Source organism: Tasmannia lanceolata, unplaced genomic scaffold, assembly GCF_043159265.1.
Source record: "Tasmannia lanceolata isolate RefF3 unplaced genomic scaffold, GAP_Taslan_0.1 ptg000024l, whole genome shotgun sequence".
In the NCBI taxonomy this organism is placed as follows: Eukaryota; Viridiplantae; Streptophyta; class Magnoliopsida; order Canellales; family Winteraceae; genus Tasmannia; species Tasmannia lanceolata.
This window is the reverse complement of record NW_027518701.1, coordinates 10,787,501-10,814,977: the sequence shown is the minus strand read 5'-3', so window position 1 is coordinate 10,814,977 and position 27,477 is coordinate 10,787,501. Positions and strand designations below refer to the sequence as shown.

Below are 27,477 nucleotides of genomic sequence, written 5' to 3'. Positions count from 1 at the left end.
AAATGAAAAAAAAAAGAAAGAAAAAAACAGAGAAAAAGAAAATCTTTTCTTCTCTCTCTAGCGTTTCTCTCCTCTTTCCAACTATTTTCTCTCTCTTCATTCGGGCTACTTCCGCTCAAAATTAGCCCTTGACCTCATGAAAGTTGTTCGTGACAACTTATAGAGCGCATCCAGCCTATTTTCAGCAGTCTTCAATACAGTTTCAGAACCCATCTCAACCGTTGATTGCACCCCTTTTTCCGATCATCAGCTTTCACTCATCCGATTTCAGATCCGCGACAGACGTTGTGCTTCTTCCGACATACCGGACAGATTCAGTTTTCGCCACAGATCTCGATGGTTCCGCCAGCTGCTCCATATTTTGATAGATATGATCCTCGATATTCTTCTGCACCACAGGTTCCATATTTCTATGGTTATGATGACTGCACCTATCCCTATGGAGATGTCGAGGATGTGTGTTTAGACTGGATCCAAGCACTTAATGCATACCATAGGTATTGTGGTTATGATCATCAAATAACAATTCACAAAGTCACGGATACAATGTGCTGCGAAGGCAAGTCGAAATGGAATTTCTTTGTTAACGAGCGTAGAAAGTTTTGTAAGCCTCCCTTTCGTCGATGGGAGGATATTCGTTATGAGTTTACATACCACTATCAAAATCAACAGAGATTGAAACGTGAGCGAGCAGCGTATGACCAAAGATTGATGCGTGAGGAAGCCGCTCGACGAGATGAAGCAGCTCGCCGTGAACGACAATCCGCAGCACGTCGGGCACGAGACGCTGAAATTGCAGCCGAAAACTGATATTTCGAGCGTCACATGCGCGAGTCATATTTGCAGAGCTGCTTCACTACTTCGAGCGTCGTATGACCAAAGATTGATGCGTGAAGAAGTCGCTCGACGAGAAGCAGCTCGCCGTGAACAACAAGCCGCAGCATGTCGCGCACGAGGTGAACAACAAGCCGCAGCATGTCGTGCACGAGACGCTGAAATTGCAGCCGAAAACCGATATTTCGAGCGTCGCATGCGCGAGTCATATTTGCAGAGCCACTTCACTACTTCATCCATCCCACCTAACGATGCTGCTATTCTTCCGGAGCCCAATGCTAGTATTGATGAGATCATCGATGTTGAGCCTTTGAATCCATCAGATTCAGATTTAGAATCTGAGATGGACGATCCAGAGCCTGAGACTCCGTTGATTTCTGAGGCCGACATCATTGAGCATGACGATTCCGGGATTTCTGCCGCACCGATTGCTGAGCATCCAGCAACCAGCTTCATTCTTCTGAGGCAGATATTGTGGCAGATCCACGTGAGGCTGATCCAGTGCCTGAGTCCGAGCCGAGTGACCTGACTGTTGAGCCATTACTTGAGATAGATGTTCAAGAGCATATTGTTGAGAATTGTCCTATCAATGAGCCGGTTGAGCAGATTATTGAGGTTTGTACTGAGATAGAGGATTGATACACAGATTGATCAAGAGGATTGCCCACCACATATCACTATGCCAGATACGATTCTAGCAGATGATTTTGTTGTTGATTCCATTAAGTCGGATTTGATCCCAGCAGGTGATATCTTTATTGAGGCTGGTCATGGATTAGTACTACCCATAGTTGTAACGCAGATCCCACTAATCCAGGAGGAGTACGTTGCCATCTTCCTAATTTTTTTTATTGTCAAGAGAGGTTAGCGTCTTTATGATTCTGCATGGATGATTTCTTCTGTATTAGTACGATCGTGTTCCATACCACTTTCATAGTCATCACGAGCGTTGTACAGCATTCCAGAGTTCGAAGGATTACGACTCCTGCTGCTTGCTTGGGTCGTGTACATATTTGATCCAGGCGGATTAGAACTCGAGGGCAAGTTCTTTTCAAGCAAGGGAGAATGATGCAGATATTAGGATTTATTTCCTCATTCTTTAGTATTTTATTTCCATGTTATTAGTTTCTAGGATTTTATTTTTCCATGTTATTTTTAAGAATTCTTATTTTAGTAGGTTTCTATCTTTTAGGTTATTTATTTGCCTATATATAGGCCTCTTTACAGCTTATTTTGTAACTTTGATGATTAAAACAATTGATTGAGAGCTTCTCCCCCAGATTTTTATTCTTCCCTCTCTTCTTCTACTTCTCTTCTCCTATTCTTCTTCTACTTCTCCCTAATTTCGTCTCTTCTTCAGGTTATTTTTGTCTTTTCTTCCCTTATTCTTCTAATTCTATCCCCTTTCGTCTATTTCTCTCCCCTTTCTTCTATTTCTCTTCACGGTGCTGAATCACTATGACTCTCTCTACTTCGGTAACCCAATCAATTTTTTTTTCAGCATGACAATCGTCACCAAAGTATGGTGGTTGACTTTTAATTTGGATGTCCTGATCCTTATGTAGATTGAACATTGTCACCACCACTAACTAGTACATGATTTTGTCACGATTTAACTAAATTTTTCTTCAGTGTCAACTCCACTTATGATCAGCTTATCATGTGAAATATGATGAACGGCTGAATATTTCTTGTTCTGGTAAATTTTCAAGGTCACCACCACCAAAAAAATATCATGCACCTCCCCTTGTGGTGGTTTTTCAACCCGTTGCTTCGACTTGGTAAATTGCATCTGGATCCGCCCAATCCATGGATAGACCTTCATTATATATTGTATCACGTAAAATTCCTCTCGCCCAACCCGTCCCTGCTGATTTCCACCACTCTTCGCAGCAGCACCAAAGTCTCCTTGAGAGATCAAAAAAGCACCCCCTTCCTCCTGCCACTGAGTCATGAATTGCAAGTTTTGGAAGCTTTGCCCGAATTATCGCACAATATGGAAGTCACAATGATTTAGAAGGAAAGAACTGAGAGGGGGGCTTGCGGTGAGGAAGCTGTTGGAGATGACTCAGGTACTTTTGGGTAAGTGGTGTGGAGATTTGGGGATGTGTCTCACGGCCTCTGTGTTCTCTAGCAAAATATTATAAGGAAGAAGTGTTGTATCACTTTTGGACTTGCGATTCTAATAAAGTCTCTAGACGTGTGAGGTGAGATGCATGGAGGGTTATCCTTCGGATGCATGTCTTTTGTTTTAGGGATTAGATAAAATGTAAGCATGTGCGACATAGTTTTGTTTGGAGAATCTGAGGTGTACTATGGGTCCTTTGAAGTTGTCGTTCTAGATATTGTTAAGAATGACTAGAAATAAGAACGCATTGGTTATTGTCCTTCTAGACACTGTTAGAGTGACTAACCTATCTGCATGGCTATTAGCCGATCTTCTAAGGCTTACCTAGAAGCACCACCCCAGGCACCTATTTGCATCATCATTAGCCGATCTTCTTACATGTTGGTAACAGATAGAGGTACCCTCCACTCGGTCATTTTTATTTTTTTTTGAAAGATGACATATTATATTAATATTATATAAAATTACAAGAAGTAGCGGGGTCCCCTTTACAATACATCGGGTAAGTTCTATATGATTATACCACAAAAAACCAAAAAACTCTGATTCATTCCACTTCCATCCCGGCATCAGAAAAGGCACCAAGGTAATTGATTGACTCCCTTCTAGAAAGTTTGAAACTTTTCACAAGACTTACCTTTTAGTGTGAGCATTTTCCTACCTCCAAAAGTAGCTGCTCAACCTCAGATGCAAAAGCCTCCACATCCGGAATCTTTTCCCCAGGGTTCTTTTTCCGACTAAGCATAGCTTTTAACCTCTTAACCCTTGACGCCCTATCTTCTTCCCAACGAAGAAGTCTCTCTTTCATTTCGTCTTCCAAAGACTTGACGAAGAATGGATGCTTATGCATCGGCGAGTGGGATTCTTTTACATTATATGTTCCGGTTAGGTTTTAGAAAGTCTCCGGTCGGTTGTTGGCTGCCTCCTTAAAGAGTTTCCATTGCCTCTTTAGAAAAATTTTAATCTTTTCTCATGGTGTTGGTAATATTTTGGATGCCAGTTCCTCATTATATACCATGGCACGCATTTTACTTAAGACTTCTTTCACTTCCAACACATCCAAGGGACGCTTCCTAGATTGTGAAGGGGATGACCCACTAGGATTCTCCATTTTTGTTTGTTCTAACTTTTTCCTTTTTTTTCTTCTTCTCCTCTTTTTTTTTCCTTTTGTTTCTATTAAGAATACCAAAGAACAAGCGAGGGTAGTTCCTTTAATCTATTCGTTTCATGACCACTTCCCGATGTCCTTGGCCAATACCTTATCACCAAGTGTCCATCCACTCCCCTAGTAGCATATTCTAGAAACAGGCTGTAGTAGCCGTAGTACTCATTCAACCTTTCCCAATCTCAAACACTTCTTTGTGCAGCCGTACTAATCATTCAATCTGTCCCAATCGTCAAAAATTCTTCTTCGCCTTCCGAGGGATAAGAAGTAGTAGGGTTGAACCTATGATCCCAAGACGATAGCCTTTACAATGCTAACGGCTAAGATCCTGATCTAAAAGATATCTCCAAACTTTCTTCCTTCACCAAAAAAAACCAATACCACACGCCATCTAGCTCAACCTTGTCAAAAGCTAGAGGAACTCCAAGATCTTCACCCAAAGGCGGTACAGGCCTTGGGCAGCAGTCTCTATTCCAGTATAAGCTAAAAATACCTTTTCGAGATCTAAGATTTCTCCCTGCAACGCCTAATCGATTAGTCATAGGTGGAAGGGAAGACACATTTTTGGAGAGAGCACCCTGTACTTATCCCGCCATTGCTCCTGATAATTTGAATTTTGAAAACAGGGGGGCAGGCTCCAATGGGTCGATTGACAGAATTTCTCCAAATAGAAGCCGGACAGCTCATAGCCTAGACCACCGGCGGTCCACCCGAACCCGAAAGATTTGGCCCAAGACTCTGAGGGATTTTCGTCGGGAATGAAAGGGGACCCGAAACAAGGGAGCGCTCACAAGGGTTAGCCTCGAAAGTCAAATAGGGTCCCATTGAGTCCTGGATTATAAATCCAACAGTGTAACAATGACTAGAGATGCATAAATTAGCAAATGGACAATTCAATTTCCACCTAGGGGCGAGAATTTTGACCGATACAAAACTAATACAATGCTTATGGTTTCCCTCCATTTTCACCTCCAAAACCAGTCCAAAAAGGTTCCCCAAGGCTTCAATTGTTGAGTAAGCCCAAACATGCAAAGGGATACCATAGATATTGATCCAGAGCATCTCGGATCCCTGGGCAAAGTCTTGGGTCCAAGTGGAAAGAGAGAGCAGAATGCTTCCAAAGGGTTTATCTTTCTTAGCCAAAATTCCGGAAGCCATCTCCATCGATTCAAACATGAAAGGAAGTTCATCCTTCGATAGGAGACAAGGACAGGGGAGGGTGGGAATGTGCCAACAGCTTTTAACCCAGAGCCAAAGGTTCTGTATGGTTCTGGATGTATCTTTTCTTTTACCTACCAAACACGCTCTTAAGGTATTCAATCTCGTTTCCACCTCCAGACCAGAGATAGATAAAGACGGTATCCCTCCATCGACAAAAGAGGATATTAGCCCGGAATCAGGCCAATAGTCTCCTTCCTGTACCACGGAACCCGAAGCTGCTGGGATGTGTGAGGACTCTCCAGGAGATGGAAAGCTTTGCTCTCTATCTAGATAACACCAACGGCATCTGCCCGCCATTTAAAGTTTAAGTAATTGCAGGATGAACCAAACCAGCCCCTTGTCGCCACCCTGATTTCTCCTTGATTCTTTCTTTTTGGGCTCTATTCAACGAAGAATAAATTTTAGCTGGGGAAATATCTTCCTTTTTTTTGTTTTTCTTTTCTCTTGGCACCAACGGCATTTGCCCCTCCATTTAAAATTATAATAACCATAAGATGAGCAGGCCAGTCCCCCGGCTGACTACCCCATCTTCGACTCAAACCCTTGTACTTCCCCTTTTCCTTCTCCTTCATCCCCATCATTCTCAATCCCGATCCTCTAACTCCATTCCTAACATGGCATCAAAGCAAAGATCCCAGCAAAGACTTTCTTTTCATCCTATAATTGCAGTAGTTGGGAAACCTGCACCCTCAATAAAATCAATGTTTTTCCTCCCCTCCACGTGGTCATGGATCTCATCAAACCAAGGCGCAAATCTCTATGGATGGGGTTGAAACCCCTTCAGCCATCCGGTGACGTTAAGGGAGTCTCCCTCACCTGTCTAGGACATTACTCTATAGTATCTTCAAGCCCTGTAGGACCGCTCTCATCTTTGCCTCATTGGAATCCGCAACTCCAATAGATCCTGAGAAGGCCCCACCTCGTAAATCCTTGCTCATCTCGTAATACCCCTCCTGCTCCTTCCGACCCAGATTTCCTAGGATAGATCCATCAATATTAAATTTCAATTTTCCAGGATCTAACGGCACCCATCCAGGAGATGGAGTCATCCCTAGAATTCCTTTTTTCCTTCAAAGCTCATAGTGTAGCCAGCAAGACCACATTCCACCGGATCTTTTGTCTTTGACCTCCAAGGCACAAAGAACCAGTTTCCAATAGGTCACTCAGCCTTGATGGAAAGACCCACATCACTCAGCCATAATTTATACAGAATGATGAATATTACAGAAATGCAACTCACAAATGAAAAATAGATAAAATGTCTAATCTACTTTTACATTAACAATAATGAAAAATGTAATAAAACATAAACCGCAACAAAACTTGAGTATCAAATTTTCATGCAATATCACCATACAGTGAGATCACAATATTCAATAACTGCAAGGTCCTAAAAGCATGCAAGTTGCTAAAGTTACACAACTCATTGAGGAACCCCAAAGATACATTCTAAAGGGAACATAATATTAATTCATGGGTATGTCTTTTAATATTTGTGTTTATATGTATGCATGGATGTAATAATTAATAGGCACTGCCCTTTTTCATACATGTGAATAAATTTTTAACTGTTTTAGTAAAATAGAACTAAGTGAATTAAGCTTATATAAAGCATGCCATTTCAAAAGATCAAATTGAAACAAGCTAAAGCTTTCCTGTCTTCAATATTTGTGTTTATATGTATGTATGGATGTTAATAATTAATAGGCACTGCCCACTGTTCATACATGTGAATAAATTTTTAGCTTTTTTAGTAAATAGAACTAAGCAAATTAAGCTGATATAAAGCATGCCATTTCAAAAGATCAAATTGAAACAAGCTAAAGCTTTCCTGTCCAATGAACTGCCCTCCAAAAACTTGTGCAAACTTCGGAGAATCTGGCAATGTAAATCCACGGAATATGTCCACCTTCAAAAGAAATAGAAATTGTTCATGAGCATAACCTTAAACATAGGATTTTCATGATAACCTCAGACTGAAAACAGTCTGTCATAAAATATGCTTTATCATGGCATGAAGACAAGATTCAATTATGTAAATTTAACTGGAGAGATTCCTCAATTTATGATCATCGTGAATCGTATTTCCACAGAAAATAATAATGAAATGTAATAATGTTCATAGGTCAAATTTTTCTTTTATCATATTGAGATTCACCAATAATGGATATCTTATACTTATTTTAGAAATCGTGAGAGAAAAGATACTCAATAGAACCTATGTCACAAATATCATTCCCGGGAATTTCTCGGCAAGGGAAAATCTTGGGATATATTAATTTCTTTTTATTTTTTTCAGGTTTATATCGGGAAAAAATGATAAAAATAAAATTATTTATAGAGATATATAATTTAATAAAAAATAATAAAAATATTATTAGAATATCAGGATAATAATATGATATTATCGTGATATTTTATGATAAAGATGAAAGGGAGATGAGAAATATGTACCCCCTTAGGATAATTCACACCCGTTTTAACTTGAATTGACGTCAAAAAGCGTTAAAGTCTGCCACAATTCACGTTAAAATGGGTGCGAATTATCCTACAGGCGGTGCAAAGTTTATCATCTCCCAAATGAAAATATCTCTATATTTTAAAAATCTCGGGATTTTTTCGGGATTTTGTCATTTTAGCAAAATGTTGCGATAAAAACGTGATATTTTGAGACAACAAATGGATATGTGACATGGTCTAGAACACAACAAATGGATCATAAAACAGAGCCTTCATGTCCCATTTCTATAAAAATGTTCATATGCACCTCTCTGCATGGATGTAATGATGTTTTCTTGTATTTCAATAGTTATCAGAGATTAAATTCTGAATATTAAACACAATATCTAATGTGTTGTTGAAATCCCAGCATCTAGCTGGTTAAACTGTTTAACCTTACCCATACAGAATTAAATAATAAAACAGTCAACACTGCTAAACCCAAAAGAAGCAACCAATGTTGAAAGTTGGTGTGGAGAAAAGAGAAATAGGAATGGCAGATCTATAATATTTATTAGAAAATCCACATATTTCAATTCAACAAAATCAAGAATATATGAGTGAGTTCAGTCTGATCAATCAGCAAAGAACAATCCCAAAATTGCAAGAGGAAATAGGAAGCCTCCAAGGGGCCATACAAGAAAAAAACATGATACAAAGGAAAGAGGAACATGTAATCATACACCACCTGACAAAATGTAAACCAGATAGCATTTCATGGCTTTATTTTATTTTAATGGTTTTCTCAGATTGGATGAAGAAAATCAAAAGAGAACTGTAATTGTTGATTAGATAAGAGGAATAGGTGATTAAAAATTATCCATGTGAAGAATAAATAGTAAATTTCGGGCAACACTAGTCAACGCGGAGATGATATAACTGAATTTAATAGCTTGTCCGTAAAAAAAAGAAGAACAAGGAATTGAAGATCCATTAACATTCACTCAAATTGCAACTAATGATGATCAAGTGTGCTTAAACAAAAAGAGAAAAAAATAATAGATGATAAACATGGTTTTAAATTTCCATCGAAGCTGACACGAAACGACCGAAATGTTTCAGTATGTTTACAAATTTATATTTATACTCGCATTCTTGGCTCATGCTATGCATGGGCGTAAAATAATGGGCTCCTCGTGTGTAAAATAATGTGTCCCACCCATAGTTCCAGGGTGAGAAACGAATTTGGGAAACGAAACGGGAAACGCATGAAAAAAAATATAGGGGAAACAAGAAACAATAGAAAATTGTATGAGAAACGTCTTAGGAAATGATGTGTTTTTTCCAAAATGAATTTCGTAAGTTCCACACATGTTTCCTACACGTTTCATATGTGTTTTCTTCGAGTCTTGCATATTTTTATCACGCGTTTACACATTATTTACATAAGTTTTCCATATGTTTCCCATGTGTTTCAGAAACATTTCTCCAATTTTGTATCATATTTTGGAAACGTTTCTGAAACGTGTTTCCCTCGTTTTAGGGGAAACGAGTTTCCCACCAGCGAGAAATGCGTTTTAGGGGAAACGGGTTTCCCACCCACCCAAGGAGTTTCCGGCAACTATGGTCCCACCCCATCAAAACATAATGGTGAGCCTCAATCTATGAATGGGCTTGGATGGAGATTGTGGGACCTACCGCATCAACTTATAAGGCAAAATGGTGGGCCCCACCATTTTACACCATGTGTTGATAGGGTGGGCCCCACTCATGCTATGCCTAAGGTGCAAAAAAAATCCAACCACAGAAAAATTCCAGTAAAATTTTTCTATAGAAAAAGTTTTCCATGGAAAGAAAAAGAATGATAGAGGACAGAAACATGGTAAGTATATATATGATAGATGAATTGCATATGAAATGCAATATATGTATCACGTATACATATGAAATGCAATATATGTATCATGTACACAAGATTTACAGTGAAATATAAAACCTTGATGATAAGCAAGGTTTTCAATTTTTCTTTCGGCTTCAGTTTCGCTCACCAACAAAACAGAAACATTTCAGTTTCAGTTGAAAGTTTTGGTGGACATCCTGTAAAATCACTGAAACATAAGGAAAATATGCAAATGCTAAAATTTATAAAAAAAACTTCAGGAAATGCTAGAATATGCACAGATACACACTTAAAACAATCATATGTGTGTGAGACTAAGAAACCATCGCATAAGCAACACAATCATCCATAGTGGTTTAAAAACATAGAACATAAAGTGACATGCACTGTCGCGCACGTTTGGTAATTTACTACATACCAAATTCCACGTGTAGTTCATATAAATATTTATACATGATACATGCACAACATTTTGCAAGTAAGTCATATAAATGTAATTATGTAACACATCTGATATAGTATTGTTGGACTCGAAATTTTAATAAAAAGGAGATAATGGCAAAATCACTTAGTAAAATAAGGAGAGAAAAGGGTTGGTTACGCATCACGTTATTCCCTAAAGTAAAAGGATCAATAAAAAGTTAAAGAAAAAGAAAATAAAAAAAAGGAGTTCACGACTAAGGGAAAAGAAATCCCTAAATTTTAGGGAATAAAATAACTCTCGCAAAGGAAAAGTGAGCCATCCACTTTTCAAGAAGGAAGAAGTTACGTAACTCCCCACAAAAGGGGAAGTGAAGATCCTTTAGAAAAGCGATTGGATCTTGTGGGAGAAAAAGCTACGCAAAAGGAGAAACACAAGAAAGAAAAGAGAGAAAGGTGAGAAAAGATTTGGCTAACAGTTCTTTTTTTCTTCTTTCTTTTTTTTGCAGATTTTCTCCGGGGAAGAAGACCTTTCTATTTCATGAGAATGATGAAGAAAATCCCTTTAGAATTTCTTCCTGAAACTTTCTAAAGGTCCCTTTAAAATCTCTTCCCTGAGACTCTCTAAAGGGAGAAGATCTTTCTCTTTTGGGATAAAGATGATAAAGACAGCGGTTTCCCCCCAAAAGATAACTCCTTCGGGAGAAAGAAGAAAATCCCTTTAGAATCTCTTTCCAATGACTCTCTAAAGGTCTCTTTAGGATCTCTTCCTAGAGACTCCCTTTAGATGGCGGTTTCCCCCCAAAAGATAAAAACGGTTGTTTTCCCAAAAGAAAGAATACTTTTCTCCTTCGGGAGAAAGAAGAAAATCCTTTTAGAATTTTTTTCCAAAGACTCTCTAAAGGTCCCTATAGGATCTTTTCCCAGAGACTCCCTAAAGGGACAAAACCTTTCTCCTCCAGGAGAAGGATGATAAAGATGACGGCTCCCCAAAGGGAAGATAAAGAAAGTTTGGGAAGATGAAGAAAGTCCCCAGGACAAAGAAATTCCATCCGAAAGGATCTGTTAACAACAATCAGATCTTTCTGGAGGATAATTAACTAAAAGTTGTATTTAGATAGGGAACCTCTTGATGGATAATCAGAGGTATTTTCTTTCTTCAAGACATGTAATTAACGGCTAATAAAGACAGAAGTGTACGAACCCTACCAAAATTAATAAAACTAAAGGGAAATTTGATCTCAATACTTTTTATGTGTGTGATTATCTTTTTCATGCGTGTGAAATTTGTTGCGAACAACTATACTACTATTACACTTTAGATTTTTGTTTATTCATTTCAGTCATTTTGGTTTGGGTTTAAGTGGGAATGGAGATGGAAACATTTCAGTCGTTTTGTGTCGGTTTCGGTGAAAATTTAATACCATGAAGGCAAGAACATAGAACATTTAGACATTAGCATGGATTGTGTTGAGTATTCCGAGGATTCAACTAAGTATGGAGTCCATTTTCGTTGTTGAAGGCAGATTTTGAAAAGAGCACTCCTCTTGTAGGAAAACGTTGGACGCCTCAAATGTTTCCAATTTGTGTTTTAAAGAAATGGTGAAGCTACATAGTGTTCCACAAATGATCACTTCAGCTCAGACACAGAGTTTTTTACCAAGTTCTGGAGAAGCTTTTGGCAAAGATTGGCTAAAAAATTTCAGTTCAATAGTGTACCATCCATGAACAAATAGACAAAATGCAAACTGACATTGTCAACCGTTTTCACAACCTATTGGGCAGTATCACAAGCAGTAGGAAGCGATAGTTGGACTTAGCATTACCACAAGCATATTTTGCCTACAATAGTAGGAGCTGATTAGAGGACATTAATCTTTAGAGATTGTTTATCAATGGAATCCTATTCATCTCCCAATATGTAGGATTTTGAGTTGGGACATGGGAGTTAAGGTGACATTTTAATTTTTATTTTTTGAATGATCACCAATTTTATTAGAAAAGAACGAGATGGTCAAGATACAAGATACAAGAGAACCAAAAGATACATGAGAAACCAAAAGAAATCACGGCGGAAGAGAGTCAAAAAGTGCTAAGGAATCTTTCGAGATGCCCAATTTAGCCAAAGCTATCAGCCACCTTGTTTGCCGATCGACGGACATGCTTGAACGATAGATCAAAAGATCTAATACAATCTAAAATCTCATCAAAGTATCTACAAATTTTCAAGGATTCCTTTGGCGACTCTTAAGCCACTTGATGACATTCAAAGAGTCCCCTTCGATCACTACCTTGTCCATCCCATTAGAGGCCTATAGTTTGATGCCCTGATGGACTGCAACAAACCTCGGCTTCTGAAGCGTCGGCTATATCAAAGTTTAGCTTAAGGAAGCCTGTAGGCGGAGGCTCCCAAATTTGAGAAACAACCTACTTCTTTTCCACGCTCATGCAAACTTCATTCCAACCTTCCCAATGATCATGCGTTGAAACAAATGCAAAGGATGGGAGAGCTTTTACCTAGGAGATTGTAAGTGATATTACTTTAATGAAAAGGAAAGCCGATCCCCTAACTTGGCCCTTGAATAGCCTCGCATTTCTTTCCTTCCATAATACCGAAATAGTGACTAGAAAGGTAACGTACCACAAATTTTTTCCCTTTTTTTCTTCCAAGGGACCACGACCAACTTTGAAGAAGTTCCATGATTGATTCAAGGAAAACCCAATGGATACCAAATCTATTGAGTGCCTTACCTCAAACCGCCCTCGCCACTTTACAATGTAGAAGAAGATGATTTGCCAATTCACCTGCCCCAATGCACAGTGCACAATGGTCTACAATTATCATTCTCGATTGTCCAAACTTCGGCAATTTTCGCAGACGCATGACATATCCTCCCCCTCTTGCTTTACATAATCTTCTTCAAGGGCTTCTAATAATCTAGCTATCGATGAGATCTCCTAGTCAAAAAGATTTCTTCTGAACAGTGGATTCCATACCACCCTGGCATCGCTTTTTTCCATGAAGTCCTTTACCACCCCATCCTTATTCACTATGATAGCAAACAGCTCTAGAAAGGAGACTCACTCTAACCAAAACCGAATCTTGTTCCCATCATATACCCTAAACCTTATGCCAATCTCAAACAAGTGCCTGAATCCCAGAATGTCCCTCCAGACTGTCCTACCTGGACGATTGAACCTGTCCCCTGATACCAAGTGGCCCGGGAAGGCACCATATTTGGCCTCCATAACTTTTACCCATAGGTGATCTTCCTCCTTGTGAAATCTCCAAAGCCATTTACTTAGAAGGGATATATTCGTTTTATTGACTCTTCTTATCCCAAGACCACCACTCTTCAATGGTTTGCATATATTTTTCCATTTCACCAGAGGGATCCCATTCTTATCATTTGTTCCCCCCATAAGAACCGTCTCTGAATTTGTTCAATTCTCTTAGCCACACTGATAGGACATTTGCAGATCGTCATCTGATAAATAGGGATGTTTGCCATCTCGGCTTTAATGAGAGTGAGTCTGCCACCTCTAGACACCAGATTCCTTTTCCAAAAATCCAACCTTTTTTCCATTCTCTCAACAATATGATTCCAGGAACTCTTTTTTGCTCTACCAACCCCCAAGGGTAAGCCAAGATAGGAGATGGGAAATCTATCAATCTCACATCCCAGAATAGTTGTTATGCCCTACAGTGCATCCTCCTCTACATTAATGCCAAAAACTCTTGATTTGGAAAAGTTTGATCGTTGTCTCGTAATACCTTCATAACACCGTAGAATGGCTTTCAAATTCATTACATTAAAAACAACAGGAGCACTAAACAGAAGAGTGTCATCAGCAAAATGTAATTGTGAAAATTCAACCTCACTGTTGCCAGTCTTAAAGTCCTCCAACAAACCATAGCTTTTACCTTTTTCAATCAGTCTGCTTGGAGTCTCTGCAACTATAACAAAAAAGAATGGGAATAATGGGTCGCCTTGCCTAAGACGGATGACTTGAAGAATCCCTTCGAAACCACATTGATAAGTACAGAAAGCCATCCCGAAGAGATACAGTTATGTATCCATTTTCTCCATTAAGAACCAAAACCCATTCTGCCCATTAAGTAGTACAAGCATTTCCATTCCACACGGTCATCTGCTTTTTCCATATCCAATTTGTGGAAGTTACGGTGACATTATCGTGAACAAGTTAGATGGAGGCTTGAAATGAATATTGCCAGGTACAAAGGTTCAAGCCAAAAACATAGAAATTGTCAAGAATTTTGAAGGAGGATTCATGGTTTGTTTTGCAAAAATAATGGTTTCCAATGAGTACAGAGAACAAGTTGAGTGATTGAAGGACTCGTACAAACATCGTGGCAAAGGGAAATACACGGAATCCCCATTAGGAGATTGGTGCACACTACTTGAGGGTCTCAAATTGGCAACAAGTCCCGGCAAGGTTGGCCGACACATGAGCCACAAAGTCGTAACGGACCCAGAAGAAAGAAGAAAAATGAGAGAGGCGCTACCCTCTCAAGAAGTGTTTATTAGAATTTATCTTATTTCTTATCTCATATTAGATATATTTTAGTAGTTCCAACTAGTCAATTAACTATTTAAAGGGGGTTAATTTTTGGTCTTTTACAATCTGTTTTAAGAGATTGCATATAGATGTAGAAATTGTGGAGTTGAATAAAAATATTATTACATTTTGTTTGTGGCCTGATATAACACGCAAGAGAATAGGAGACGGAAACTAAGTTATGCGAAGTTTTCCAACAGTTCTGAAAAGGAACCGGTTCTGTCATCTCCATTCTAGGTGCAGGTTTGGAAACACTTTTAAATCTAGATTATATATTCTCTATTTTTCTCAATTTTTCTTTTTTCATTACTTGGATCAAATACATTCAGATCTGCCCCTAGATCTACAACAGAAGGGAGCCAATTTTGGGCTCAATCGTAAATAGGCTACCAATATTGAACCAAGGTAGCCAGAGCGAGAATCAAAAGTGGGAATCGAAATAGGAATCGAAAGCGGGAATCAAAGGCTCCCGGAATGGTCGAAAGCGGGAATCGTGAAGTCGCCAGAGATTCGTAGGGAGTCGTCGTGGAATCGACGGGAATCGTTGGAAGTTGGAAATTGCCAAGGAATCTCCGGAAAATCACCGAAAAATCGCATTTCCCATAACATTAAACCGCGGTTCCCAAAAGTAAGAATCACATTTCCGGGGAATCATATACCGCGATTCCCAAAAGTGGGAATCGGGTTTCTGGCAAATCCGAACCGCGATTCCCAATTTTTTGGGATTCGAGAGATTCCCGTTTCGGATTCGCTAACCGAGGAATCGCGGTTCCCGACTCCTAGGGAAGAATCCTGCTTCCTTGTATTGAACTACCTAACTAATCTTATCTTTTGTGTTTTAAAAATCTATCAAAGGTTATTAAAGTTCCCAAAAAACTTTTAGAAGCCAACTAAAACAGAAAAGACAAGCTAGAGTTTGTGCAATTATTAAAACATGGCAGCCCGTTAAAGAGGAGAATAGATATGGAGTCTCCACTAGGGGTGCAACTCGGGTCGGGTTGAGGCCAACCCGAACCCGACCCGACCAACCATTTACTCAACCCGAACCCGACCCAACCCGAGTTCAACCCGATATTTTAAGCTTAAAAAATATATAAATTATTAAAAACGTCGGGTTGAACTCGGGTCGGGCCCAAGCCCTCAACCCGAACCCGACCCGAACTCAACCCGGGTTGAGAAAACTCAACACGAACCCGACCCGCACTCAACCCAACCTGACTTTTTCCCAGGTTGAACCCGACGGGTTCGGGTTGAGCCCGCCCAAGTTGCACCCCTAATCTCCACTAGGGAGCTCCTCATGAATATGATGTATATAATCTAAGGCAACATAAGTACAATGACTACAATACCCTCTATCCTAAGACTGATGACTAAACTACGCTAAATACATTTGATTCAACACTCCCCCTCAAGCTGGAGTGTATACACTGTGGAACTCCAGCTTGCTATAAGGGAGACTATAACCTCAACTAAAAAGTACAACAAAAGGACCATACAAGAAAAAGAGTACAATAAGCTCATACACACATACAGCTTGGTATAACACTCATCCTCAATATGGTGTGGTGGATACATAATGAAAGCATAATAATAATAATGATAATAAAAGACAGCAACGGCCACAAGGAACAGCAATGAGATCAACGTCCATCAAAAAAGGAGCAGCTCCCCCTAAATTAGCACAACGGTGAGAGCGATCAAACAGGGCCTCTAATGCGGTTGCTTAAGAGGGAAGAAGAAGAAAATATAGAACTCAAGAACACAACAAGAGAAGAAGAAAATGGGAGCAATGCTCAACCCAATTGATATTCCATCAATTACATAAGTTAATCAACATCCAAAATCCCCCCTAATGATGGTTTCAAACTCTTTAAATAAAATAAAACCAAAGCAAATTCGTTCAAGCTCCTCCACTAGCTAACTTAGGGACTAACATAAGATTAATTGCATTGAAACTCACAAACTTTGACTGTTTTTGGGCACCTACAGACACAGTCCACCAAAACTGCCATAACTTTCTAACCACTGCTCCAAATTTCGACCATGAGTATTTGTTGGAAAGATCTCAAAAAGACCTAAAACTTTCTAGTTTACCATTCTCCTTAATTCTGTCATTTACTACCCCAAAAACGAGGTTCAAAAACAGGACAGCAACATTACTGCAGGAATGTACCTTGGAACTCCACCAAAACCACTTAAGCATGACATGGCTGCCATGTTGGTACTGCATCATCATCTCCGGGTGAGAAAGAACTCGCCCACGAGTTCTCATCAAGCTCTCCATGGTAAGTTGTCAAGTCTTTGACATTGAAAGTTGGGTGAGTATTGATATTTGGAGGGAGCTCAATCTTGTATGCATTGTCGTTGATTTTCTAGAGAATTCGACATGGACCAATCTTCTTCTCCTTGAGCTTGTTATAGGATCCGGCTGGAAATCGTTCCTTCTTCAAATAAACCCACACAAGATCGCCTTCATTGAAGATTTTGATTCGGCGATGAGTATTGGCTGCTTGCTTGTACTTCTCGGTATTTTCTTCAAGATTCTTCTTCACTTCTTCATGAATCTTTGTCATGGTAGTAGCAAAATCTTCTGCCTTCTTGTTGGACAACGATGGATCAGGAATGGGTGCAAGATCAAGATAGTGTTTTGGAGTATTTCCATAGATCACTTCAAATGGCTCTTACCGGTAGAACGATTTACAACATAATTATAAGAAAACTCCGCTTGAGGAAGCACCATATCCCATTGCTTGGGCCTCTTTGTCGCCAAAATCCTAAGCAAGTTTCCCAAAGTTCGATTCACCACCTCAGTTTGTCCATCGGTTTGAGGGTGATAGGCACTACTATAGAGCAAAATAGTACCAATTCTTTTCCACAAACATCTCCAAAAAAGACTAAGGAATTTAGTATCCCTATCCGAAACAATGGACTTAGGAATACCATGATGCTTAACTACCTCATTGAAATAAAGATTAGCAACATAGGAAGCATCCATAGTCTTCTTGCAATGAATGAAATGGGCCATTTTAAAGAAGCGATCAACAACTACGAAGATGGAATCATTACCTCTTTAAGTTCTCGGCAAGCCAACCACAAAATCCATACTAACATCTTCCCATGGAGCATTAGGAAGTGGAAGTGGAGTGTAGGTACCAGTGTTTTGAGTTTGTCCCTTGCATGTTTGGCATATTCGGCACCTCTTCACATAACGCATCACATCTCGGTAAATTATCGGCCAAAAATACTTTTCTTTCACTAGCAAAACAGTTTTGTCTCTTCCAAAATGTCCTCCCGAATGTAGTTCTTTTATAACATACTCTCTAAGGGAGCATTTTCGAATGCATAAGCGACTCCCCCTAAAGAGAAAATCATCTTGAAGAAGATAATCTTCATGCTTACCTTCTCTGCAAAGCTTCTAAATTTCACCAAACTTTTCATCATTAGCATACATGTCTCTAATGGTATCAAACCCTTCAAGTTGCACACTCACAGAATTAAGAAGAGCCACTCTTCTACTAAGAGCATTCGCCACTTGATTGCACTTTCCGCTCTTATGCTTTAACACAAAAGTATATTCTTGTAAGAAAGAAACTCACTTTGCATGTCTTCGATTTAGGCTTCCTTGATTGTTGATGTGCTTGAGAGCTTCATGATCGAAATTCAAAACAAACTCCCTTTGAACAAGATATGATCGCCAATGCCAAAGTGCTTGAACAATGGCATAGAACTCCACATCATAGGTAGAGTACTTCTTCTTTGCTTCATTGAGTTTTTCACTAAAGAAGGCAATGGGATGACCTTCTTGGCTAAGTACTCCGCCAATGCCCACATGAGAGGCATCACAATCAACTTCGAACATCTTCACAAAGTCCGGCAAAGCAAGCACAGGAGCATTAGACAACTTGTCTTTTATAAGTTGAAAACTCTTTTCGGCCTCCATAGTCCACTTAAACCCATCTTTCTTAATGCAATCCGTCAAGGGGGCTGATATAGTGCTGAAATCTCTTATGAATCGGCGATAAAATGAGGCCAATCCATAGAAACTCCTCACTTCTTGCAAGCTCTTTGGAGTAGACCATTCATGGATAACTTTGATCTTCTCATCATCCACTCTAATCCCTGTTGAAGTCAAAACAAAGCCTAGGAAAGCTAGGCTAGTTGTCATGAAAGAACATTTTTTGAGGTTTACATAGAGTTTTTCACCTCTCAAAGTGGTTAGAATAACCTTCAAATGTTCTACATGCTCACTTTTATCATGACTATAAATAAGAATGTCATCAAAATAAACAACAACAAACTTTCCAATGAAAGGGCGAAGGACTTGATTCATTACCCGCATGAAGGTACTTGGAGCATTGGAAAGACCAAATAGCATGACAAGCCACTCATATAAGCCTTCACATGTCTTCAAAGCGGTCTTCCATTTATCATCCAGCTTGATTCGAATTTGATGGTAGTCACTTCTAAGATCAATCTTGGAAAATATCTTTGCACCGGCAAGCATGCCAAACATATCATCAATTCTTGGAATCGGAAACCAGTATTTGATAGAGATGATAAGAAGACGACAACAAGACAAGCACAAGAGAACAACAAGAAACAATACAAGACAACACTCCCCCTCAAGTTGAGGCCAAAGGCCTTCAACTTGAAACAAAAAGAACACTTTCAAGGCACAAAATCCATTTGAGACATTTCATCAAACACTTGGGGTGCACCTTGAAGATGAGATGAGAAAGACAAAGCCATAGACCAAAAAAAGGTATAGAGAAGAGAAAATAAAGAGAGCTTTGGAGTGGAGGAGAACCCAAAATGGGTTTACACAAGTAATACAAACATGATTTTTCTTTTGTTTTGAGATATACGATAGAGGGAAAATGGGTTAAAAACGAAATGGGTTTGACAAAATGAAAGAGAAATAGTGAGATTTCTATGGTATAGAAATGGTTTTTTTTTTTTTTTTATTTGGGTATTGTAGCAGGTTACTGTAGCGATTTACTGTAGCGGTACTGTAGCGTTAATGTAGCGGGTTACTGTAGCAGGTTACTGTAGTGGCTTACTGTAGCAGGGAATGGAGGGGTTAGGGGAAAGGAAAGAGGGGCAGTGGGAGGAGGAGGGAAGGACACGAGCGAGGAGAAGAATTGAGGGAGAAACTATAAAGAGATAACGAGAGGAAAACGAGATACGAAAGAGATACGAGAGAAAGGGATGATGGCATGGAGGGAGATACTCTTCTTCTTTCCTTCTTGAAGGATCAGCCCATTGGCTCTGATACCATGTTAGAAATAAGATTAGGGTTAGAAGAGAGGAAGAAGAAGAGGAGTGAAGGATGGAGAGTCTCTACTAGGGAGCTCCTTATGAATATGATGTATATATAGGCCCAAACTAGGGCAACAACATACAATGACTACAATACCCCTAACTAATACAAGTAATGTCTAAACTAACCTAATACATTATTCAACACTAGGCAAAAGAACAATCTCTACTTTTCCCATTCGAAAGATATATGTATTTTTACGACCATCATGAGTAACATTTCTATCATATTGTCATTGACTTCCTAAGAGTATGTGACACATCCATAGGGACAACATCACACCAAACTTGATCATGGTAATTCTTACCCATAGAAAATGAAACTAAACATCGTTTAGTAACTTTTACCTCATTACCCTTCTTAAACCATGCAATCCGATAGGGCTTTGGATGTGGTTCGATTTTGAGCTTGAGCTTGGTCACCATGTCATGAGATACGATGTTCTCACAACTCCCACCATCGATCACAATGGTGCAAACCTTGTCATGAGATTTGCATCGAGTCTTGAAAATATTGGAACGGAGCCAATCATCATCGGATTCAACCTTTGGTGTAGCAAGTGCTCTTTGGATCACCAAGCTTTCTCCTTCTTCGGGTTCGATTTCTTCATGTTGTATGTCATCTTCCTCATCATATATGGGCTGATTTGAATCATCAACAAAATCATCATCATTTTCTTCATCACCGAAGGCCACTGCTTGCCTCTTTAGACAATCTTTGAAACGATGGCCGACTTGTCACACTTGAAACAAGCATTTGAATTGTTGGGACAATTAGGCTGATTTCCAACTTGATGTGTAGGAGCTGATTTTGTAGAATTTTTGTTGAAATATTCGGACCTTGACTTTGTACCACCACCAAGTGAAGATTCACCTTTAGAAGAAGGATAGAGACTACGAACATCCACATAATTTTTAGCACCACAACGAGAAAGCTTAGCCTCCACCTTCGAGGCTAGTTGATAAGCATCATTGACGCTCAATGATCAGTGCATTTCCACCTCATCACGAATGGAAAACTTCAAACCATCAACATACATTGCCACAAGTTGATCTTCACCTTCTGGAATATCATTACGAGCCATGAGTTTGTAGAATTCTTCGGTGTAGTCCAACACACTCATGGATTCTTGACATAGGTTGTTGAATTGAGAAAAGATAATTTGGAAAAATCCAACGGAAGAAATCTCTCCTTAAGCCTTGACTTCATTTTCTCCCAAGAAGAGATCTTACGCTTTCCTTTGTGGATTCTCATCTCTTGAACCTTATCCCACCATGTTGAAGCGTGGCCACGAAGCCTTGTAGCCACAAGCTTCGCACGTTGGCTTTCGGGTGTCTCCTTATAATAAAAGAACTTCTCAATGGCACTAAGACATTCAAGAAACTCTTCGGGTTGTAGACGACCATGAAACTCTGGCAAGTCAATCTTGACGGTATCGAAATCACGATAGAACCTTCCCAACCTAGCCTTCCCACGAATATTGGCGAAGGGATTCACATCGGTTCATCACTAGAACCTCCACGGCTTGATCTACCACGCTCACTACGAGCCTCTTGGCATTCAATTCGCATGATAAGTTGCTCAACTTGTCTTCGAAGTGCTTGAAGTTCATCATCTCTTTCATCTCTCAAATCTTCCATCATTTGGTTACCACGTCTTCCTCTACCTCTTCGTGCCGCCATGAAAATCAAATTGAAGCAAGCCCAAGAGAGTAATGTTAGCTCTGATACCAGATAATGAGGGTGCTTAAGAGGGAAGAAGAAGAAAATATAGAACTCAAGAACACAACAAGAGAAGAAGAAGAAAATGGGAGCAATGCTCAACCCAATTGATATTCCATCAATTACATAAGTTAATCGACATCCAAAATCCCCCCTAAAGATGGTTTCAAACCCTTTAAATAAAATAAAACCAAAGCAAATTCGTTCAAGCTCCTCCACTAGCTAGCTTAGGGACTAACATAACATTAATTGCATTGAAACTCACAAACTTTGACTGTTTTTGGGCACCTACAGACACAGTCCACCAAAACTGCCATAACTTTCTAACCACTGCTCTAAATTTAGACCATGAGTACTTGTTGGAAAGATCTTAAAAAGACCTAAAACTTTCTAGTTTACCATTTTCCTTAATTCTGTCATTTGCTACCCCAAAAACGAGGTTCAAAAACAGGACAGCAACATTACTGCAGGAATGCACCTTGGAACTCCACCAAAACCACTTAAGATTGACATGGCTGCCATGTTGGCACTGCATCAGCCTCCCCCTGAATGAGAGCACGGCGAACAAATCTGCATATCAACGAGCAATGGAGGCACCATGGCAGGGTCCAGCAACGATTCAACGAGCAAAAAAGAGCACACCAAAAGTGCGCACATAAGCAACAACATTACCACAAGCAGGAACACTAGCTAAGTAGCACCACGCCAATAGAAGATAACCACCGATGGGGAAACCATCAGAGACAATGTCGGCGGGGAAACCGTCACTTTGAGAGAAGAAGAAAGGGAAAAGAGGATAACTAACCAATGATGGTGAAACCATCGTCTAGTGACAAGGTCAGCGGCATGAACATCGTCGCCAGAAGATAAGAAAAAGATAATCAACCAACGATGGGGAAACAATCGTCTGGTGACAAGGTTGACGGCATGAACATCGTCGCCTGAAAAAATCAGACCAACAATGGGGAAACCATCGCCCAAAAAGAGAGGTCGACGGGAAAAGACCGTCGCCTGTAAGAGAGTCAACCAACGATGGATATGGAAGCAATCGCCCGGAAAAGGAAGAAGAAGATAAGGCATAAAGCCGAGAAGACAAAGACTGACTAGGGAGCACAACATCACTCCCCCTCAGACGAAACTACATAAGCCCAGAGATGACAAGAAAAGGTGGACAATATTAAGACAAGCGAAGAGATAAGGCATAACGCTGGACAACACGAAGAGACATGAAAAGAAGAAAGACGATAATAATCACAAAGGCGACGAACGAACGAATAACATAAAGAGAAGACGATAACACTCTCCCTCAAGAAAAGACAACATAGTAACACTCCCTCGAGAAGACAACAACATAACAACACTCCACCAAAAGAAAAAACGCAAAGAACTACATGAGAACAACGAATAACTACGTGAGAACACTCCCTCTCAAGCTGAAGGTCGAATACCTTCAACTTGCAACGAAACGAAGACAATCAAAGCACCACACCTCTCTTGGACATTTCATCGAACACTTGGTGTGCGCCTTGAAGAACAACCCAAAGGCCATGAAAGGCAAGAAAGAAAAAGAAAAAAAATAAAGAGATGACAACGCGACAAGAACAAGAGAACAATACCGGACAACACTGTTTTTTATGAAGTAGATCTACACAAATACGAAGGCACAGAAGCCAAACGATATAGAAAAGAGAGAGAAAATAGAGATTTGGTGGTGAGATGGGGTGTATTGGGAGCCATTTGACTTCCTCAAATGAGATAATGGTGAGAAAGTATGGTTCAGAAAGGGATTTGGGATTCAGAGTTGAGATTGAGAGTTTTGAGTGGAGAGCCAAATAGAACTCAACTCAACTCAACAAAGCCTTTGTCCCAAACTAGTTGGGGTAAGCTAAATGAATCCTTTAGAAAAATTTCATGAAGAAGGTGAAAGGAATCTACCCGGCTCTAATCCTAGCTCTAGTTGGGTGGAGAGCCAAATAAGCCACAAAATATAGAAAAGAAAAAATAAAGGATTTAGAGTGGAGATTTAGGGATTCGAAAGGAAGCAATAATGGATTTAGGGTTGAGATTTTCTAAGATGGGAAATACGGTAATACAACGGTTTTTTTTGTTTGTGAAAAAAAAATAGAATGCGGACATCATAGAGATGGAGATAAGATTTCCGGCAAACAGTAGGTGAGGGAGAGAGATTGAACCGAGATAAGATTTTGGGCGTGGATTTGGTTTCTACGGCAAAACCGAAATCGTAAGAGAGAGAGAGAGAGAGAGAGAGAGAGAGAGGTGAGGATGGCGTGAGGTAAGATAGACTCTTCTTCTTTCCTTCTTCTCTCGGGATCTTTAGCACCGATACCATGTTAGAAATGGAGTTAGGGTTAGAAGAGAGGAAGAAGAAAAGGAGCGATATGGAGTCTCCACCAGGGAGCTCCTCATGAATATGATGTATATATAGGCCCATCTAGGGCAACATAAGTACAATGACTACAATACCCTCTATCGTAAGACTAATGACTAAAGTACTAAACTAACCTAAATACATTTTATTCAACAGTGCCAATATTCTTATAGCCTTGTAAATATTATGACAAGATTTTATCCTAACTTCTGAATCCTTCTTACCAAGTTATCACAATAATAAATCGTAAATAAAAAATGCGAAGTTCTAACAACCCAAACATTCATATTACATCAAACAAGCATGAGTGTGAACTTACTTTTCAAAAAAAAAAAAGCATAGGAGTGAACTTCCTCTAGAAAAAATGAGGAACGTACTTCTATCGGTTCTAAATGTAATATAGTCTCCACCATTGAGTATGTCTCAAGAGTTTCATCTGCATTCCAGATTGACTTTGGCTGCAACAAAGTACCATGCTGATGTGGCAGTACCAAGCAGGTTAGCTGCCACACAAAAACACAGTTAGAATCTCAAAGTGCACTTCATTGGTATAAACTAGCACTACAAAAATGATAGCTGCAGCCACCTTAGATAATGAAATTACATTGACTTGATGAACAGAAGTAATAGTACCTAGAAAATGACAAGATTCAATGAAAATCATTAGAAAAGAAAAAAAAATGTATTAAAGTAGGTAGAGAATAACATAGGCACTTGCCAAATTATAACAACAGGTATCACAGTAAATTTATAAAAATGAACTTCAATTTTGCAGTGTGTGTGTGTGTGTGTGTTGTCATTTCCAAATCGCACAAACATTAGCTTGTAATAATGTAATTAATAACAAGTAAAAGAGATGGAAATGCATTTCAGAATCAGTATTTCTATTTTCTGACCAAGAACATGGATTCAAATCAATAACATTACATAGTTTCTATTTGACAAAATTAATTTAGCGTAGTCGCGTCCTATTCTCTTTCTTCTTTTATATCAAACCTTACCAAATTGTAACCCTGTTTTGTCCCCTGTCTTATTCTCTTTCTTCTTTTATATCAAACCTCAACAAATTGTAACCCTGTTTTGTTTCCATATCCCGAAGGAGAGGGAGCAATGCTTGTTCTTCATTAAGTGTGAAAGATGCTAGAGAGAGTATTTTGACTTATAAACATACAATAAGTTAATAACCAAAAGGTTAAAATACCCTTAATTAATTCATACTATGTGCTAGTTGGTGTGGTTGAAGATTTTTATGGAAGCAATGAGTTTTACTGTTTGCAAACCCGTCAAAGTTGATTCTTTGTTGGTAAAAAGGTCACACAAATCTAATATCTACTCTATGTGCTGTGCCAGAAGATCAATTAGTGGACATACTTATAGACGAACTTGCCCTAAGTCAGTTTGGTAGTATGTATTGCAAGCTGAACAAGGATGATATTTGTTGAAAACCAAGTATTATTTCGTATAATACATGATCAGTAATACATGATCAGGATATGCCCCATCATTTATGTCACTTATGTATGGCATACTAGTAAGTTCTTGAGGTTTCGTATTATATATAATACAGAGTGAGACGTTGTGGCATTTCACTTCAAGCCACACCACTTTTTCTCCCATTCTTATTGTTCTATTTCTTCTCTTTAATTTACAGCTCAAGTATCTGCTTTCTTGTTTCCTGATGTTCCTCTCTTTTCCTTACCACTAAAGTGTGTTTGGATGTGTATGTTCTGTTCAATGTCTTGGTCCCAGGCTAGATAAACTTGATTCTCATTCTATCAAATGTATTTTCTTGGGTTAAAGCCAATTTCTAGAAAACAATTTGTGTCCAGAAGTCACATTCTTTGAGCATACACATTATTTTCCCACTCCTACTCAGGTGGATTGACCACTTCCTCTTCCTATTATACAGGGGTCCTCTCCTAGGAATAGTGATTTAACGTTGTAATGCACGAGTCTCAGTAGGTATCTTCAATCAATCTATAATAAGAACGCCTTAGTCCGGCTCCAAACACCAAATCCACTACCTCATCACTAATTGACTTTGGATTCTAGTGATCCACCATCAATTTTGATGCCACCTCCTTGGAACCACATACTGCACTTCCTCAAGGTACAAATTTGTGTACAGCCCATCCTAACCACCTATAGGTGAGCCGAGCATGAGTCATGGGCTTCCAAGACCCAAACGATACACTACTACCTTAAAATTTACCAAGACGTAGCATGTGCATAACACGAGTGTAGCGGAGGTGCGAATGCTTAGATGGATGTGCGACCACACAAGGTCAGATAGAATTAAAAATAAAGACATCCGTAAAAAGGTGGGGGTGGCACCAATTGAGAAGAAGATGAGAGAGCACCGCTTAAGATGGTTTGGGCATATCCAACGTAGGCCTTTAGATGCTCCAGTGAGAAGAAGTGACAGGTGCCAAGTTGATGGAGTAAAAAAAAAGGGAGGGGCAGACAAAAAACAACTTGCGTAGAAACAGTGAGGAAAGACTTGATGGCTAGGAACATAACAAAGAACATGACCTTGGATAGGAGAGAATGGAAGAAAATGATTCACGTTGACGAACCCAACTAGTGTCAGGATTAGACTTAATCAACTTGATCCGGGTAGATTCTTTCACCTTCTTCATGAAAATTTTCTAATGGATTCATTAGCCGACCCCAACTAGTTTGGCACAAAGGCTTAGTTGACTTGAGTTGAGAGAAATGGGTCACAGATCCTCTGATTGTCCATGTAGGACTTTCGATCATCAAAATAACCTAACAAAATCAGTAGCTGATAAGGACTGACCTTGAAAGAGAAAATGATCCACATGATAAAAGTTCACCCAAGGGACTGAGAAGCAATCTCGTACAGGCAAGCATGATGAAACTCCACTTGATGGGGATCAAGTGGGACAGTTTGTGTGGCCCGGTACATGGCAAGTCAATCCATTAGAAATTAAACCCAAGACATTGTTATATACACCCCTTGTCTGGGACTCTGGGCTGCTAGGAAAGTCGAGTACATCATTGTTATTGTTAATAGGTTCTTCGAGATGTCTCATTTCATGTACATCTGTGTAGGTAGGATATTCCAGACTCATTTGTAGAGAATTTTTTGGAGCAAAATCGGGGTTATACTTCACATTGAATTTGATTGTACTTTATGAAATATAAAGTGAATTCAAAGCAAATAAGTACCAATGTGAAGAGCGAAGATCAATTAGTTGAATTGTTCGCTGACAAGTTCACCAATTGTTTGTCAAATGCAGATTTTAAGACATTGCTACCAAGTTGGAAGTTGGAACTGGTTGATACTTTTCCCTTTTGAGGAGTCTTAGGTATTCTTGTAATTAAATAGACTTTAA

At 39.4% G+C, this 27,477-nt stretch overlaps 1 protein-coding gene across 1 annotated transcript in view; it reads right to left on the bottom strand.

Annotated features, from left to right (window-relative positions):
* LOC143857148 (acyl-CoA hydrolase 2-like) overlaps positions 1–27,477 on the bottom strand; it is a 117,999-nt gene that overhangs the window by 74,042 nt on the left and 16,480 nt on the right. The window contains exons 5-7 of the mRNA XM_077367468.1: positions 24,705–24,751; positions 24,496–24,621; positions 7,183–7,257 (exon numbers count right to left, since the gene is read on the bottom strand). Coding sequence (XP_077223583.1) covers positions 7,183–7,257; positions 24,496–24,621; positions 24,705–24,751 — 248 coding nt within the window. The remainder of the gene's footprint in view (positions 1–7,182; positions 7,258–24,495; positions 24,622–24,704; positions 24,752–27,477) is intronic.